Raw genomic sequence first — 19,212 nt, forward strand, 5'->3', positions numbered from 1 at the left:
TACAACGTGAGCTGTCAAGAACTGTAAAACATTTACTAATATATGTTTTTGTGAATAAAAAATATCGTTAATATTATATTTATATTTACGATTAATATAAGGAAGCGGTACACTTTTCAACCATAGTTCTCATAAGAAAATATCAGAAACATCACATCACAACCTCAGAAAATATCTTGATGTTGTTATATGTCCGTATCGTTTCCTTGTCGGACACAATTAAGCGTAACATTGCTGGTTTCCTAGCAACCGATGCTGTCTAGAGAGATGGCGAAATTTGTGCTTGCAGGTAAAGCTTCTTTTTAGTTTTGACAAGTTGCAGTGACTTATTTAGTCGAATATTAAAATGACGTATTTCTGTTTACTTTAATTTCTTCAGGTAAAGCAGACTGTCCCTATTACGCCAAAGCAGAACTTCTAGCAGACCTCCTGCAAGGATCTCTGCCAAACTTCAGGATCCATAAGATCTCCATTCACCCGGATGAGTGGAAGGTAACATTCAAACTTAGTCAAATCTCTTTAATTTACAAATAAGTATATGCCTGGTGTCACTTTGTTCATCATGTCAACATCTTCTCTCACTGGCCTCTGACAGGAATGGCTGGAGGCCATCTGCAAAACAAATGGATGGAAACACGAGCAGTCCCCCTTGATCTGGAGGGAGCTGGTAGACCGTGGGGGCAGAGGGATGCTCTTAGGGGGCTTCAGTGACTTCCTGGAGCATTGCCAGGTAGATATTTCTTAATTTAAATAACTCCCAAACTCATGACTACGATGTCCAATTATTTATGCTTATCCTCCTTGCCTGTCTCCCTAAACTAATTATGTCTCCTTCAAATTTCCTTCAAATGTGGATGTAGAGCAATCACAAGCTTGGCAATCTTATTCATATCTATGGAAGAAATGGCACCATAAGAGAGATAGAGCATCGTATTGTTGTTATTACATTGCTGATGTTTGCCTTGCAAAGCTGTAAGGAGTTTGGTTGTTTTCTGTGGCAGCCAATTTTCAGTGTTAGCTCCAAAGTTCTGCTCCATGATTGATTTTAAAATATCCAGGGATTTTATGCGATCTGATTGTGAAACATTGGGATCACACAATGGAAATGTTTCTGATGGCACTACTATATGTCTGTAGCCAACAAGTCTTAGTTCAAGAAAAGGGGCAGGCATGAAATCCATAGTCCAGATTTACCAAATTCTTTCTGTCAATGGCTCTGGCAGGACTACTACAGCATCATGTCAGACATGCCCACAGATATGATGCTGAAGATTGCAGCAGAGAATCTGGAGGCCAAGAAGAACCTGATTGCAGAGGAGCAGCATCAGCTCAATGTCATCCAACCTCTTCATATATGGATCAGCGGGTGGGTTAGTCTCAGAAACCCAGAACAGAAGAAAAACACTTTGTGGAAATCCTCCAGGTCTTTCAGTGTGTCAGCTTACTCACAGATTGATGGCTGGAGAGACAATTTACAGAAAACACTTAGTCAAGTAAGCAGATGCTTGATATGAAGCTCAGAACAATTAGAAAAAGAACACTAGCATCTGAAATATTGCTGTCTTTGTGGTTTATTTTATGCAGCGTTTCAACCAGAACCAACTTGCATACACTTTCACTTACTATTATTAACATATAATTTGCTCATGTGACACAGATGTGGGTCCGTCCCTGGAATGCAAAGCGAATATACATATGATACAGTTGTAAATGCAATCCTCAGCAGTCAGTGGTCATGCATTCCGATTTAAGTGAGCGTTAAGTGATGTTCCCTCTTCTTCTATATCCACTCCCAGTGCTCTCAACCCCACCTGCCACATCCTGATCCCCAGCCTGGTCTCCTCTGAGCTGTTCCCCCAGGTCGCCACCGTCAGCCTCCACCTTCTGGACCTGGAGGGGGACGAGGAGGGAATGCAGGGCCTGAGGATGGAGACGGAGGACCTGGCTCTCCCTCTGCTCCATCAGGTATAGGATTTGTATATAGATTGTATATAGAGATTCAGTTGTTCCCCTCCAACCCCTGTGGTGACTACTACACTTAGCTAGGCCTAGATATTGATTATATAGAGCATAATCTTGGTAACATCACCCTAAAAATGCAGATATCTGACTATATCTATGAACAGGTAACTGTTCACACAGATCTGGAACAGGCCTTCCAGGAAGCGGATGTCATCCTATTGCTGGATGAGCGCTGGGCTGGTGACAGCGACAGAGAGAACGAGGAGGAGGAGGAGAAGAAGATGCAGGTAAGGAGACTCTCAGCCCGGTACAGAGACTACGGACGACTGATCGACGAGAGGGCCAACAAGGAGGTGAAGCTGCTGGTGGCTGGCGACTCGTTTGTCAACCTGAGGTGCTCCCTGCTGCTGGACAGCGCCCGCTCCATCGACAGCCGCTGCTTTGTCACCATGGCAACCCAGCTGGAGTATGAAGCCAGGGCCGTCATTGCGAAGAAGCTGAAAGTGAGGACATCAGGTAGCCAAATTACCCCTCCTCTCTTATGAAACACTGATTCAATTATAGCCCAGTTTTCAGGAGACATACAATGGAGCTAAAACTATCTTCCTACCAGACTCGTTATACCAAATGAATCATTTCTCCTTCTTCTTCTCTAGATATTACAGATGTCATTGTGTGGGGGAACATCAGTGGTAGTTTCTATGTTGACCTGCAGAGGGCGAAGGTTTTCAACTATGATGGGGCAGTCAAGGGACCGCCCTCCTTTTCCCAACCAGTCCTAGAGATGCTTTACGACAGGTTGGTGGTAAACAAACTGGAATAAGTTGCTTTAATTTGGGGAGTTTTGAGTTCAGTTTGAAATACCAGATTGACGGGGATTACCATACACTGAACAGAACAGTTCAGTCAAATTAATGCAAGTTGTTAGTAACAGATAACAGATAACGCCAGCGACTTAAGTGACTTTCTAAACCTTATCACACTCATTGTTTTGCCCTGTGTGGTAAACCCCACCCATCTGGCACCTAGGCAGGCTAAAACAAACAAAACACCATTAGGTTTGGCACTGGTCTACCGTCACAGCACTGCCTATCCAAATGTTCCCCGTCTGACTCCTGTCTGTGCCAGTACGATTGCACAATCCCCATGCAGCTGACCTCTCAGATCAAACACATCCTGTGTACGGATATGTCCAAAAAGCCAAATTGTACAAAAGTAATCATCTTCTCCTTCCTCCAAGGAAATGGCTGGAGACAGACTTCCAAGACTTGGTAAGTTGTCAGCGTGCGGCTGTGGCGTCCAAGACCGGCCGAGCAGCTGCCGTGTCGGCCGCCAACGGGATCCTCGCCGTCCTGAAGGCTTGGAATGGCATCTCCAGTCCAGATGAGGTCTTCTCTCTGGGCGTACTATGCCCAGGTACTGTGAAGACACATTTAGGCATAATACATAGATAATACCAACCAGGAGGTGGGTTGTATGGGCATGGATGAAGTCTAGTCTTCAAGATACAGCATATTTGATGGGAGAGGAAACAATTTAGAGCAGCCTATCACTTGACTTAATCCATATTTGTGAATTTCAATTTGATAGACTTTACAAACAGTGAAGTAGGATTGTCTTTGTCTATTTGCAGACCAGTACAACCTCCCAGATGGCACAGTCTTCTCAATTCCAGTGACCTTCAAGGAAGGTAAATGGTCTGCGCTGTTTGATGCGACCGTTGGAGACGAGCTGAGGGAGAGACTACAGCTTTCTGCAGGTGAACTCAGACAGGTATGTCAAGTCAAAAGTTACAGTTGCACACGTATTTAAGCTACCATACCATACCATTCCTTTACCTAGCAGTGTTTTCAAAATGTCTCTCTAGGGAATTAACAGTGATATTGTTTTGTTTTTTTCTTTCCCAGGAAAAAGAACTTGGATCAGAGAGTTAAATGCATGCTATGAACAGAGAGGACATTTGGTAGACATTCATAATATTGTGGTTTTGTTCTTATTTTCATGAATCGAACCGGAAAAATGTCACTAGCAAGCAAATGAACCAGATGAACTTCAATGCCAGAATTTATCTTTGTTTCAGTTTGTTCTTTTATTCTCTTTGACTTTCACATGTTGAGAGTTGCAATTTTGTTTAACCAGTTGAAATGACAATAAATCTATTCAGCTTTTGTGAAACTCCTCCCTGGCCTTTGTATTTATAGATGTAAAAGATCAAACTGAGTACTTTCTGGAAAAAAGGAGAAATTAGAAAATAGATTCCTTTTTTTTAAATTTTAAAATTGTACAGTTCTTGTTAAGTGCCTTTTTATAGTTCTAGAAGCGATATTTTAAGCATAAAACAAACACACTACTACAATACACAAACTAGTCTTTGTTAATATCCTTCTCTAAATCTGATGTCATGACTTGCCGCCTGTTGTCATTTACAATGGGGTAGTTTTTTAAAAATCAGGATACATCAAAACTTTTATTGCCCTCAGTGACAATATTAAAGTCTAAATTTAACAGGCTCATTTAACCTGAAACATTCAAATTGCAATTTTGTCACAAATTGTGCAGTACTTTATCAGTTGACAAGGAGAACTTTAACAGAGTGCTGTTTTTACATGCAGAATATACACGTTCCTTTAGCATTTCTACACTATACACAAGGAGGCATTGACCAAGAAAAGGAAAGGTTAGTACAAATACAGTGCACTATGACAAGTTGGGAAATGGACACGTATTCTGCAATGTTATATTCAATTTGTACAACCCACCCCTGAGATTCAGATGCTGAGTGGTATACAAATGCAAAACCAGCCTCTTCATACAATTGAGCTTAGTGCTTGATTTCTCTTGTCAGTTTTTGTCATGTCAAATTTTTCCACAAATTCTCAGCAGCGGCCAGATACATAACATGTAATTAATTTTTTTATATCCCTTCAAAAAAGAAAAATCTGCTTGAATAAAAATAACATTCTTTAGAAGGTTGACCTCAAATATTGATCATGGTAAATACATGCGTGATGCATGGCATGCATGGACTCATCGTGGCACAAACTAGATCCTTTTGTAAATATACATATCCCAGTGATGAATATACATGTACAAACAGTTGGACACGGGTGGGTCTGTCTGCCAGGAAGCCTGCATTTTTCAACAGAGTTGTAGATCAAGAACAAATACAGTTACTAAGACTTACTAAGTCTGTTGAGGATGTTTTAGATGGCAAAATGAAATCATATTCACAAATATCAATAGAAATTAGGCCTCAATCACGAAGAAGAAATTCAGGAGCAATTATTTTATGTTGCCACATCAAAGTCACTTGTGTGTATTGGGTAAAGATCGATTACTTGCCAACATCCAAGAACGTCAAAGTATTAGTTTCCATTTCCAGGCAACAAGTGAAAATGACCACTAATGACTAATGCTTTTAGTCAAAACTGTGACCTTGGAAGCAAGGATAATGTGAAAGATAACACTATTGTTGTTTTACTATGTCAAACATTGGGAATATGTAACTACATTTTGAACTTTGGAGTCCATGGCGTCGTCATTAAAATGCATATCATACAATCAATATGGATGACTGTAGGGATAAAATCTATTACTTTTAAATTTTCCCTCAGCACAACGATAAAGTTCCATTAACTGACCGTTAAATTAAATAATTTATATCATATATTAATAGCTATATAATCCAACATCTCGACTCTCTCAATAAGACCGTCTAAATAAACATCTGCTAGTGACTGAAAACAAGGTGGAAGGGTTAAGCTCTTCGTCCAGATGGAAAACAGAGGCATCATTATTGTGACAGGAGACTGAATTGGTTTCTCACTATGCACAGTGAGAAAGAGGGTTGGAATCTCTTGCCAGATGGTGAATGGTGTCACAAGCTCAGAGATGAAATGCGGTGCCACCCATGACAATAATGACTCCTCTATACATTTTCACCCCAAGCTAATTCTGCCATGAACATGCCCTCATCCGACAACATGATACATACCATCAGGCCAGCATGCAGCACGACACAACAAAAACCTCTCTTGTGGGTGCACAATTATATTATTGATGATAAGTTTGTGTATTTCAATGTACAAAGATCAATGTTGTATCATTCTGAATGCCACCTAACAGTAGCTGATGAGCCTTGAACTGATGGTTGGCCGTTTCCTGGACTAGAAACATCAAAACTCAAGCGAGCCAAGGCTGAACAAACCTCTGCTACATGAGTCTGTGAAAGCAGAACGCACCAAGTAATCGCACCCATCTGCCACACAAACACCAACCGACGGTCACTCGACCCAAGACCCTCTGATAAATGTATATAGCAGTAGGTATGTATATGATGTAGTTCTAACATGTACAAATAAAAACAAAACAGTTGGAGGTGGGGGCGGCGGGAGGCAGAAGGGAAGCTAGGACTGCGGTTGATGCTGGGGAGACGGAGGCGTGTCTGGAGCTCCTGAGGCTCCGCCCACCGCCTGTCTGTCAGAGCTGAAGCCCAGCCCCTCGTCCATCTGCTCCAGTTCGCTTTGGTCCAGAAGCTCAAAGTCCTCTTCCTCGGTCGGCACTAGCGTGTCGTCAGGCATCTCCTCGCCGGCGCCGCTTTCTGTTGTAACCGCCTCGTCCGGGTCCTCGTCAGGCCCCGGTGCCGCCATTGTCGTAGTGTGAGCGGTGGCGGCGGCATCGGTGGGGTGGGTGGAGATCTCCAGAGCGCTGGGGGGGGTTTCGGTGGGGAGGAACTCCTCCAGGGAGGGCTCCTCGCTGGCCTCGCTGGAGCGCAGCAGGGCCGACAGAGTGTTCTGCACCACGGTGGAGATGGCCGTGCTCACGATCTCCTCGCTCAAGGCCTCCAGGGAGCGCTGTGCGTCCTGGGCTACTGCGGATTCCTTCTCCTCTCCTCCCTCCCGCCCCGCTTCGTGCTCTCCCCCGGACCCCAGCGTCCCACCCCCCTCCCCTCCGGGTGGCCGTCCGTGTCCGTTGAAGTGCGTGTTCACAAAGTGGAGCGGGGACGCCAGGTGCTGGATGAGGAGGCTGGCGGGGCTCAAAGGTTCCCCCTCTGACGGCCCCCCACCCTGGGCTCCGTCACCCTGGCCGGGGCCCCGCAGGGGGAAGTGAAGCAGGCTGTGCTCAATGGACGGGAACTCCTCAACTGAGGGGAACTCGGGCAGATCCCGCAGGTAGGCTTCTTCTGGGTCGCTGTGCACACTTTGCTGGTCCAGGTCTGGAGGAGAGGCGCAAGAGCGAAGTCAAATTAATTTAAAAAGCATTAAAGTCCATTTTATTTCTATTTATTTTGTGCAATTTACAAAACAAGTTCATCACAAAGAGCTTTCCAGAGCAACCAAAAGAAAGGATGCAAAAAATTAATTAAAAAACAAAACAAAAGATGAACAGATCACAATTTTAAGAGACAAAGAGGACTGTAGACTTGAGTGGAAAACCACCGTGCTTATCCGGTTAGAAAAACTATTTTGAGGCACAGAACCAGTGGAGCATGACAAAGAAAAAAAAATGGTCTGCACACACACTGAACAAATCTCCAGGCTTGCTTCATTTCAATATTTCTTTGAAAATGGGCAGGCCTGAACAATGTTTTCTGCTAGCAGACCATTTTTCTTCTTTGATTGCTGTGACTGTAGTCTTGCATACAGACACACGAAAACATGATGCAGGACCATTTGAGAACGTGAACGTAGTCCAACAGTTAGCTCAAACCAGCAGCTCTTCAATACTGTGTATGTTCAACACACTACACAGAGAATTTGCCTATGGGAACCAATAAAGTTTCTCATTAACGTGAATGATATTTACCTTCGGAGAGGTCAGTGAGTTGAGGAGTAGTGGCTCTGGACACGGAGAACCCTCCGCTCTCCAAGATGGACGCCTCCTCATCCGACAGCTCAGAGTCTGTGATGGCCATGGCCAGGGCCGTGGTCTTCACGTCCACCTGACCGACCACAACACAGCACTCAGTCACATCACTGCACAGCGAAGACCTGCTTCTCCACAGGGAGTCTCAAAATGGTTTTAAGCGTTTTTAAAGGATGATTTGACAAATTATATAATACTAATAAACAACTTTCTCTTCTCTGTCATAAATTCCTTTCTCGAGCGCCCTGGTGGCTCAGTGGTCTAAGGCGCATACCATGTATATGCGACATCCTGGGTTCAAATCTGGCTCATGTTATTCCCCTCTCTCTCTCCAATCTTTCCTGTCTCTCTCTACTTTGAACTATCTACAGGCAAAAATGCCAAAAAAAAAAAAACATAAATCCTAAATAAATAAATGCCTTGATCTTGAGATATGTGGAATACTTGCAAGATTTGAGGCAAAAAGCCTGAAAGGGAGAATAAAAGAGAATCATCCTTTGGTATCAGAGTTCACTCTCCTGTGCATTCACATCTGCAACAGGGAGTCACATATAGGCTGAGAACCACTGCAGCAAACCATACAGACCAATTATTGTCTTTAAATTTATATTGTAAAGATTATCCTGGAGTCTATGAGTCTTAATTCTTATTTGTTGAAAGATGCTTGAACTGATACTCAAGATAAACTTACCTTTACCTTCTGAAGTGTAGCTAAGTGGATGATTGAATGAAAATATTTACCAGTCCCACTTTTGTACTACTGTATTACAGTTGGAATGTGGTAGTGCTTGAAAAGTATTTTCTGAAGCTATCTACTACACTAGTCAACACAGCTCAATTCCAGCTAAACTAAGAGGAGGCTGCCCCGTGTCCACAATCACGAGGACCACGACTAATCTCGTCACACCTCATCCCGCTCCCAGCGCTGCCCTGCTCCCAGTGGTGGCCTTATGGCAGCTGTACACACACTCTTGATGAGCCTATGTGACAGTGTGAGGTGGGTGGGTTTTCAGGCGTGTGTCCTTACCGTCGGAGCGAAACACGATAGCTCCTCCTCGCTCTCGCTCTCCGTCTCGGCCCTGGGCTCGTCCCCCTCCTCCACCTCCTTCTTCACCTCTGTTAAAAACACACAGTTTTAAAATGCTCACCCTCGACTGAAGGGGAAAAAAGGCATGTGAACTTCGGATAGCACACTGGCGACACATGAAAATGATGGCTGAGTGGCATTCAGTATTATGGCCACACCTTCTTAGGTGACCTACAGTACAGTAAGTGTGACATATGGGGTCTGGGTGCAATAGTAACCAGAGGAACTTCTAATCACATTGCTGATATACAGCACGGTTCCATTTAAGGGTTCTGACTCTAATATTTATTGTCAGATTGTGTAACACATGGTGTTACAATAGTGCTCATTCTTCTGTCTGTGTTTGCAATAGTTGGAGTCTGAGGATGTCAAATAGAAAAGAAAAAAAAAAAATCGGATTTGATAAGAAAATCAAAGAATCTTACTGCTTATGTAAATACATTTTGTCGTGAATAATCAATGCTGCACGTTGTGTTTTTAAATATGGATGAAGGAAGAACAATCATGAAGCTAAAAGTTATATTTCACTGCAGGTAACATGTCAGCTGATATATGCTATGGCAGTATCACGGCTAATCTAAACAGCTCAGGCATGAAAAGCTTATGTTGTAGATTCTTTTGGTGCAAAATATACATGCTAAAGGCCTGTATCAATGTTACAACCACAAGCACTGCTGTCAGTGGTGTGTGTTACGATAGCACTCACTCCTCTTGTCGTGCTTGCGGTGCTCGGTATCTCCCTTCATGCTGTAGTCCAGTTTCATCAGGATTGGCTCCAGGCCAGTGTACATCCTCTGGATCAGCTCATGGTACACCACCAGCGGCCACAACAGCACGCTTAGGACTGGACAGGTCCAGACACAACAAATTGACAATCCCATTGACTGCCCTTGTTCATGACAAGTATCAAAGCGCCATGCTAATGCATACAAAGTGGATACTTTGGGTGCAAAAAGGCAGAATTTGTAGTGATGATCCAGCTACTTGATGAGGTATGAAGAGATACATTTAACAAGTGGGTGTGAAAAAAATCCATCCACTTGGTACAAAACATTGCCATGCCAAGGGAGAATTAGAGTATTAGACAAACATGATTCTGCACAAACAGGATTCTTGATATCAGTTCTAGCAAAGTCATTAACAAAGAATGCAAAACCACCTACAATATGTGATTACTCTATTCAGTAGCAACACTTTTGTTACCAATAACCACACCCACTGTGGTAATGAGAGCCAAGGAATGCAATGGAAAGTCAGGGCTTGGCACGTGAAAGAGTTTGTGATGCTAATGAGGTTGGAGATGGCTCACCTATGATATAGGAGATCATGATTCCTGGTACATAGTGTCCAACCACAGCTAGCACAAAACAGCCACTGCACATCATCACACAGAACTGGGAAACAGAGAGGGAAAATTGGGTTACTACACCTTAAAACTGGATGAGGTAACAGGGGTACAGAGGAGGAAGTGAAAAAGTTGCATCTCTGCAGGTGTGTGGTGTGTGTGTGTGTGTGTGTGTGTATGAGAAAGGAGAATGTCTGAATGTGCTCTCACAACTGCAGCGCCTGCAGAGATCAGATAGTTTGTGTGAATGCACTTGGCAGCAGGGATTCTATATATAACATCAAAAAAAAAAAAAAGGTGGGGGGGTGGGGGGTGGGGTACACACTTGCGAGATACACCCTGATCCCCGTCTTGTAGATTCTCATCCCAACCACAGATTTAGATTGTTGGTGAACTAAATTTAAACATCTACTTGTTGTCAGCCTGTCAGTGTTTGCAGTGTTATCTTTTACATATCTGGCTGCTGTCAACGAACTGCAAAATGCTAATTAAAAACTTTGTAATGTTACCATACGGAGAGACAAGTAGCACCGCTAGCGAGTTAGCTGTTCCCAACAAATCCCCAGATGGTCTGAGTGTAGACAGACATTCTTTCACTCAGAATAAACCTATACCTTATAAAGGTAAAACCAAGATGGTGAGGGACAAGATAGCCGACTTCAGGACTCAAGGTAGGAACACAAGCTAAACACGTTATCATCATGATTCTCCCTGGTCTACTGGCATTCTCATAAAGATCCATAATGGGTGACATGTGCAGCTGTGCATTTCCAAAATAGAAATAAAACTACAAAGATTCCCAAGGCTCGTAACTCCCGTCGACTCTCTACCTTATGCATTCTCTTTGGCCATAGCAGCCGGAGCCAAAGTGCTGTACCTTGCCATGGTTCTGCTGCTTGTACTGCAGCATCTCCTGCAGGTAGAGGCAGCAGGTCAGGTAGCTTTCTGCCAGGTGGTGGCTGAGTTCGGGAATACTGAGCAAACGCTGCTCCGTGCTCATGGTTTCTCTGTATGCAGAGAGGGAAACACACACACACACACACACCCCACAAACACGGGAACAGAGTGACAAAATCAACACTTGCAAGGAACAAAAACCTGTACTTAACATGCTTCAGGCTATACTTGAGGTTTCAGAGAGAGGTCGTGTAGGATTCCATGTTTAAGTCATGAGAGGGGAGGGAGGGAGGGAGAGACACAAGATGAACACACACTAAACAGACCAAACTAGACCAGTAGACTAACATTAGCTATGATGATAGGGGGGAAATGTGAGGAAATGTCAAAATCATACCAGAGAGACATTGATGGACTTTACTTGAATGTCAAGTACTTTACTTGAATGTCATGCTAAGGATTTAGCTGACGCACTTATCCAGAGTTACTTCAGGGAATGAGAGTATTAAGAGTAGTGTAGTAGAGAATATTATAATACAGGCATTCTGTTTGGCATTTATACACTACACACCTTTGGACTGGGTGGGTCTCTACATGTTGAACTGCAGTAGAGGAAAAAAACACACGATTAGCAGTAGATCATGTACACATTTTTAAAACAGAGCATGTTTTAGTAGACTTAGCAAAAAACATGTGCGTGTAATGAGTCACAGACAGAAAAGCCAAGATTCAAACTAGATATATATGCAAACTAAAAGACCAGTATTTCAAGAAGATTATGGACCCTTGGGGTAAATAGACTATAAGTCATTCAACAGAGAGACCCATTTTTTTGGTCTAAAAAAAAAAAAAGCCCAACCACAGAAAGGTAAAATATGGAGCTGGGTCAGATTTCACTCACATTGATTCATCATTCTCTAACTGACAAGACAAGGCTCCTGTTACAAGGATTAACAGAATAATGGAGCCTTGAAGAGATGTATTTTGGGTTGGGTGAAATGTATTTTTGGGTTGGGTTAGACAAATATATTGGTTTGCCTTTTATTAAAAATCAGATATTGACCAGTCAATGCCTGCCACCTCTAATATGATGCAATTTGTTGATTACATATTTATTATACAAGTATGGATGTCTATGGGAAGCCCTTAACCTGAATTGATTCTAATGCAACATTTTGATCAGATTCCACTTGTTTATTATTATTCTTACACTAAAAAGTTATGAGGAAATATTTTCTTAAGCATGTAAACCCATATAACACAATGAAAAAGTGTAAAGCCCAATACAAAGTCAGTTTAGGCTTCTCCATCCAGTGAAGGTACAGTGTTCCACAAACACAGGTTTAAACTGGCTTAGCAACACATGAACATTTGCTTGAGTACTGAGTGACAAACCCAGAGGACAAGATTCACATTCCATAAGTGCTGGTCTTACCAGTGATGAGAGGCAACTTATGCTTCCATCTCTCCAGCAGCATGAGTCCCAGCAGGGACACGCTGAGTAGGAACAGAGGCCGCAGGGAGGTGGAGGACAGGAGCCTGGGAAATACATAAATACAGTTTGGCTTACGTTCAACAGCAACACAAACGTAATGGAAAGACACTTCACTGTCAAGAAACTCACTTCCACATTACACTTAATAAATACTACTACATAGCACCAGTTGATCTTGCAGAATATGAGGCGGGAGAGAGTAACGACCTGTTTGTAACTGACAGCTGGTAAGAAGGCCTGGGCCACTCAGCATGACATGAGGGTTTGCTAGGACTGAGCTGTACAAAAGTTAACAGAGGTAACACTTCAAAATAACTTTGGCTCCCTATTTTGTCAGTGCCATACAATATCCACAGATGGTGTTTAATGTATGTCGCCGAATTAGCCAGGCTGAAAATTAAGTTTAAATTGGCTTGCAAGCTACGTTAGCATTAGGCTAAAGACGTGGGATTAGCTAACTTATCTTGACATACACTGGTAATAGCCTCGCTAACGTTAGCCAACTAGCTAACGATTCACTTCATTTGCAACGTTATCAAGGTGTCAGTTGGATGATAAACGACGATAAACGACAGACTTGACGGTTACCAGAATAAGGTGTTGAGTGTCAGGGCGACAAAGATGCTGTACAACGGCCTCTCCCAGACGAGCAGCCTTTGCACCCATAGCAGCAGGGGCTCGTACTGCGATAGCCAGCTCTGGAGACGCTCCCGCAGGCGGACAAGCTCCGGGTTCCCGTCCCCGCAGGCCTGCTCCGATGCTCCGGCAGGGAACAGGGCCTCCAGGCCGATCGAAGAGGAGGTAACCGAGGGGCGTCTTGTGGCCTCCTCTCCGCTCGCCATGTTTTCCCCCACTTTGTTATGTTGTTTTGGAGATCACGGGGTATATGGAATGACCAGCGTCAAGCTAGCCAGAATAAAAAATGAGTTTTCCGGTTGTTACTTTCAAAATAAAAGCATTATTGGCGCACATGTGGCAACGATTTTTTTAAAAAGTACCAGTGAAAATAAAGAATGTTGTTTTTTTTTTTAGTCTATGAAAATACAATTGTCGTTTGTTCCCTCAAAATGTCAGTATGCATTCATAGCAATATGTATGCGCCTATACAACATGAAATATATATAGTGCTGTTGAAACTTCATAGACTCAAATACCACATTGTATACTAGACTATTTTACAGCCAAAGTTGCATATTTAAGATAATGATTCCACTGAGTTATTTGATACGATTTATGTACACCCCAATCGCCTTTTTTATTCAAAAGTAACACATTTTCATATGTTTACTTTGAAGGCAATATTGCTCATTTCCGGCATTGTTGGGGTAATTTCGGACCACTTTACGTCGTTATAATATGGATGGGCGGATGGATCTGACGAGGCCCGTCACGGATTAGAAAAAAATACAGTCACGTGTTTCCTTGTTTACGGTGTTGGGAGTGGGGGGATCAAGCTCATTTGTACCACCCTGTGGTGTACAGATGCTGCTACACGCATGAATGTTATGTAAAGGCAGAATTATGTCCTGTCCATAGCTTCCCTGCAATATTGGATTGTTGCATTAATAATAACAATAATAATAATAACATAATTATATTTTCTCATAGCTACTTTTACATACTTTGTGCTAACCTCCTTTCCAACTTTAAAATGTTGAGGTACTTTGGGAGATTTGCATATATATTTGACATTTTTGATACTCTTTTTTTTTTTAAAAAGATATCTATCTTATATTCTTACTTTTTTCCGATATGCATGAATGGCGTAGAATGAATAGTAACAATGGATGTAGAATCTGAACACTTTTAAACGATTGACTCTTTTTAATAAATTCAGATTATTAACATTTCATCCTGAAGAAATCACACTTCCAGCTAGCCCACACATTTTCTCCAGGGGATGTACTAAAATATCAGTTTACCTTGAAAAGACCAGTCATGTGCAACCTTTAATACAAATGTTTAATACAGAAATATACAACACTGAGTAAATATGTTGATCAATTTGATCAAATGCAGTCACTATGGACACTGAGTTGCAGACCTTAGAGACTCAGGTCAGCTCACTGTGTCCATTCATTTTACTCCACTATACCCCAAATACATGAAACTGCTTTTTATGATCACAAAAGCTCTCTTATGATCACAATAAACAGCAGCACAACCAGGGAATTTTCCTTCCAATTTCCTCTTGTGATCACTCACTCCAGTCATCTTCCGATTTCTGAAAGACAGAAACAAAAACATTTGAATATAATACTCTAATTCAAACTCAGTGAGTGTCACATGTAAAATCCTGAAAATGTACAGACGATCCTTGCTTGCAAAGCATCAATCAAGCAGCAGGGAAGAGGGGCTGCATATTCATATTTTAGTGGGGGTTGTGTGAGTGTGTGCACATGCATGCGTGTGTGTTTGAGTGTGCATTTGTGTGTGTCCATGTGTCTGTGTGCTTAAGAGACAGTCATGCACAAGACCTGGTTGTTGGGAGAACAGCGGGGGTGGTTTTCTATTGCGCTGACAAACGTGACAACATTACATGTGGGTCAAGGCCTCTGGTAGCTGGGAACAGGGTGGGGAGAGAGAGGGGGGGGGGATGTTGAGGGACAGGATCCAGAGCCTACCTGCCTGGGATCAGGGCCTACAGGCGGTAAAGGTAGGTAGGTAGTAGGAGGGACCGTCGGCCCCCATGGTGCTAGGACAAAAGGGCTTCAATACCTGCGGGGGATAAGACCATGGCCTGCAGCAGGTCGGACAGAGAGATGATGCCCCTCACCACGTCTGCCCTGTCCACCAGGACCAGCCGATGGACCTGGGACAGAGGGGGTGGGGGGCGTGGGGGAGGTGGGTTTGGGGAGGGGGGGGTGGAGGGAGAAGGTGAGGGTGGGAGGAAGGGTAGGGAAAGGTGAGCAGGAGGACTTTGGAGAGGGTTTGTGCAGCAGAACCTGTAGAACTTCAAATCTCAAATATAAATTTACAGTTTAGAGATTAAATGTAATTAAAGGAAGCCTTGTTCAATGATTGCACAGATGTTAGAGAGCCTATCAACAGTGTCTTTTCCACTGATAAGTCAATTGTAGTTTCAGGACATATTGCAAAAGTAGAATTTAAGAGGTATAACATGCATAGTTTAGAGAAGATATTCACCTCAGCTTTTCACAATAATGTGATAATACAGCTTTTGACCAAAATATATATATATATTTTTTACCTCAGCTTTGACTATCCGGTCTATGACAGTCTCCAGGGTTTCGTCAGGATAGCACTTGATCACTCCTTCAACAAAACACTTGCGTCTCCTAACGGCCTCCTGCATAGTCATGTCCAGGTTGTTGTACGTCTTCTGGGCTGCTAGATTCTGTCATGGAGGAAACACGGAAACCCCACTCACTGACCACTGTGTTCAGTACGTGTCACCATACAATGCATCTATATTTCCTTTTATGTAAGTACAATAAGCTGCAGGGTGTTGTAGTGCATATTTTGAATGAATGACATTACAAATAGCACCCTGGTTCAACAATACACATGACAGGACATGAGTAGTTCCTCTGTAGTACTTACTATCACATCAAATCTTGAGTAGAGTGCCACCACTTTGCCTGAGGGAACAAAATATTGGATGCTGTAAGAGGCTGAACTCTTTTAGTGGATAGTGTTTACAGTTTCTCAGGATTTAAATAACACACCAGTAATCACACTAATAATTCTAGCTGTATGTTGAATAGCAGACCGTGTTCGTCCACCACCGGCAGTGCAGAGACCCTCCTTTCTACGAACGTGGAGAGGGCGTCGTGGACCGTCGCCGTCTGCCGAACCGTGGCGATGTTCCTGAAAGTTCCGATGCCCAGCTCCTGGACCTGTCTCTGGATGAACTGAGGTTTGGGAACTTTTCCTCCCTGAAAACGTCCAAACACCACAGAGGAAGAACGTTGGTATTGCTGTTGAGTTTTGCGTGTCCAGCCAGGTTTGTGCCGGCTTCCTGGCCAGGTTATGATGAATGTAAAAATGAGGTTGAATGAAGGTAAATAATGAGTATTTGAAACAATAAGAAGCAACTAATAACACATATTCATTTGCATACAAAGCAGTCAGGAAAAGTGTCTCATATTCAGCAAGCCCTTGACCTTTCCTACTCTTTTATATGCTTGATAGACAGCTAATATAAAGAAGCATAAGCTGAATTTTTCCCTCCTCCATTTTAAAAGATGCAGCGTTGCAGTTTGACAGTTGGCACAAAAGGAAACAGATGGGGAAGCACGGGGCTTGTGAGCAAAGACCAACCAACTTTCTTCAAAAACAAAAAAAATACTCTTTCATCATAATTTGTAACTTTCGTGTGGTGATGGTCAATCCAATTCTTGTTATAGGGAACACATTTTCATGCAAGGCGAGAATTGCTATAGCTGCTCCAGTCCTGATTTCAGTGACATAACACATCATTTTCTCTGAGCGGTTATCATCTGAAGTTAAAGCTTGCTCACAAATATATGGAGGAACTTGAGGATCCTCTTGTGGGTCAGAATGTGCAAGACGTTTCCAGACTCCGGGTCGATGACGGGCAACCTGTGGATCTTATACTTCAGCAGGGAATAGATGGCGTCGAAGAGGCTGCAGGGACAGGAGGTTAAAATGAGGAGAGGAGAGGAGAGACAATACTATAGTATGACACTTGACACATGACACTAGCATGATACTTTTAAATGTGGGAGAGTGTTGTGTGGACCCACCTGGCCTCCGGAGAAATACTAATGAGCAAGTGATTGGAATACTGTAGGTAGATATCTGGAAAGAGAGAGAGAGAGAGAGAGAGAGAGAGAGAGGCTTCTAATGGAAAATCCCAGACAGATGTGTACACAGAGACAGTATCATTGGTCACGTGTTGGTTATTTACTTTCAAATGAATCACCTCTCCATGTCTCAATCTTGTGGTTCTCCAGCTCATAGATTTGAACCTTTAAAGGGAAACCACAATATCAAGGTATTGATGTCAAGTTAGGATTTAACAGTTTTAGTTTAAACATGGATCAAATCAAATACTGTAATCCTGCAATCCTGAACTGGTGTCTAAACTGATGCCATGAAAACTAGTTTAAACTGACTTCAGCGTATTTGAAACTCACCATAGGCGACTTGTAATATCGATGGAGGATGTTGATGAAATCTGTAATAGTCAGCATACCTGTGATAGGAAGGGATTTATGTTATTATTATCACTATAATTCACAGTGACCAGTATTTAAATATGACTGTCTTTAATCCCTCCTCTTACCCACAAATCTCTGTAACTTGCTGTCCCATAGCGGCGCAGCCCTCAAGCCATTTGCCACCAGTGCAAAAAAAGCCTTTTTGACCTTCAGATGCAGATAAATTCACAGTCAGAAATAAATTTACAAGCGATACAGCATATTTAAAGGAAAACAAGTGATGTTATTGAATCTTACTCAGGTGATTCAAGATGCCAAATATCTCACTGTGTTAAATTTGACTGTTGATCTATAATGAGACACTGAACTTTTCATATTTCAGTGTGAATAGCTGTGCTCTTACTTGAAGCGTGGTATCAAATATGACCAGTTTGCAGCTGGTTGGAATGGCATCGTAGCAGCAGTGGCTTTTCATGAAATTCATGTAAACTGTGGCTTCAGCCTCTAGGTGGAGAGACACCATCACATATAGTATCAGCTTATCATGCTCTCTGCACAGAGACCAGATGTAATGTAGACACAGACACATACACACACACCTACAAACACAGACACAGACATGGCCACATACACACACACCTACAAACACAGACACAGACATGGCCACAAACACACACCCTTGCACTTGCGCACATACACATGTACCTTTATTCTGTATTTCCTGCTTCTTTTTTTGGAATGACACCTGCAACACATCAAGTAAAACAACTTGCTCCGACTCCAACAACACACATCTTTTAAGTTTAACACACTTCTATACAGCTCAATATAATTCTGCCTTAGTGTCATTTTACCTGAGAGGGAGGCTCCATAATTCTGTTGTGTCCATGAAAAAGTTGCGTTCTTCAAAGCATTTAACGCAAACTCTTGGCGTTTCTGCTCTCCAGACAGGCCTCTACCGCTCGTTACCCTTTCCCACAAAGCAGTCGGGTCTATATTAGGAGCTCTCAAGTGGTATGTGTCAGGGTGGGTGGGAGGGGGTAGGGGTGGGGCGAGGGGAGCTGGCACAAGCTCAGTAAGGAGGGACACTTCAGACTTCTGCTTCCCGTCTCCATAAAACACAAACTTGTCACCTTGCCTTCAAGGTTGTTTAAAGGAATTAATTGAGTTTCAGGGTGTGATCTCCATCTGTGTACTGACACCTTCTGTTTCAGATGGAAAGGAAGTTAGAGTTCACACATATGGTGATAGTACATAATGTATTGGCAAAAGAAAGCAACTCAATATGAATGTGACTGATAAATGCTCACCACCACATGCTGTACTGTTAGTGTTTTTCTCTCCTATCTGCAGATCACAGTAGTTTACCACTGTCTACTGGCCACAGTGGGGTGAGGCACATACTGTACAGGCT

The 19,212-nt window shown here is 42.8% G+C and overlaps 3 protein-coding genes across 4 annotated transcripts; 1 reads left to right on the forward strand and 2 right to left on the reverse strand.

Moving 5' to 3' along the window:
* The first annotated feature begins 267 nt into the window (after positions 1-267).
* On the forward strand, positions 268-4,001 carry mdh1b (malate dehydrogenase 1B, NAD (soluble)). The gene is made up of 10 exons (XM_071524592.1): positions 268-289; positions 380-492; positions 596-730; positions 1,224-1,366; positions 1,797-1,965; positions 2,127-2,478; positions 2,619-2,760; positions 3,203-3,378; positions 3,596-3,735; positions 3,870-4,001. Exons 1-10 carry the CDS (start codon positions 268-270, stop codon positions 3,894-3,896), a joined length of 1,419 nt encoding a protein of 472 aa, XP_071380693.1. The 3' UTR covers positions 3,897-4,001.
* A 40-nt stretch (positions 4,002-4,041) lies between these two features.
* retreg2 (reticulophagy regulator family member 2) lies at positions 4,042-13,515 on the reverse strand. Its single transcript, XM_071524578.1, has 9 exons — positions 13,240-13,515; positions 12,592-12,695; positions 11,728-11,758; positions 11,137-11,266; positions 10,224-10,308; positions 9,621-9,758; positions 8,855-8,943; positions 7,768-7,903; positions 4,042-7,177 (listed from the first exon to the last, which is right to left on the reverse strand). The coding sequence occupies exons 1-9, from the start codon at positions 13,491-13,493 to the stop codon at positions 6,369-6,371; spliced, it is 1,776 nt and encodes a 591-aa protein (XP_071380679.1). The 5' UTR covers positions 13,494-13,515; the 3' UTR covers positions 4,042-6,368.
* Positions 13,516-14,521: 1,006 nt separating this feature from the next.
* On the reverse strand, positions 14,522-18,777 carry prkag3a (protein kinase, AMP-activated, gamma 3a non-catalytic subunit). 2 transcript variants are annotated; one of them, XM_071524561.1, is made up of 13 exons: positions 18,653-18,777; positions 18,504-18,543; positions 18,202-18,302; positions 17,924-18,005; positions 17,775-17,833; positions 17,561-17,606; positions 17,382-17,436; positions 17,136-17,262; positions 16,385-16,550; positions 16,216-16,253; positions 15,863-16,009; positions 15,276-15,463; positions 14,522-14,875 (listed from the first exon to the last, which is right to left on the reverse strand). In XM_071524561.1, the coding sequence occupies exons 1-12, from the start codon at positions 18,668-18,670 to the stop codon at positions 15,347-15,349; spliced, it is 996 nt and encodes a 331-aa protein (XP_071380662.1). In that variant the 5' UTR covers positions 18,671-18,777; the 3' UTR covers positions 14,522-14,875; positions 15,276-15,346. The 2 variants fall into 2 exon arrangements, with proteins under 2 accessions (XP_071380662.1, XP_071380661.1); XM_071524560.1 differs by having other exon boundaries at positions 17,546-17,606.
* Positions 18,778-19,212: the final 435 nt, after the last annotated feature.

This window comes from Centroberyx affinis, unplaced genomic scaffold, assembly GCF_046629955.1.
Source record: "Centroberyx affinis isolate AG114_WGS23_722 - 3 ecotype Tasmania unplaced genomic scaffold, CSIRO-AGI_Caff_v1 ptg001205l_1, whole genome shotgun sequence".
Classification (NCBI taxonomy): Eukaryota; Metazoa; Chordata; class Actinopteri; order Beryciformes; family Berycidae; genus Centroberyx; species Centroberyx affinis.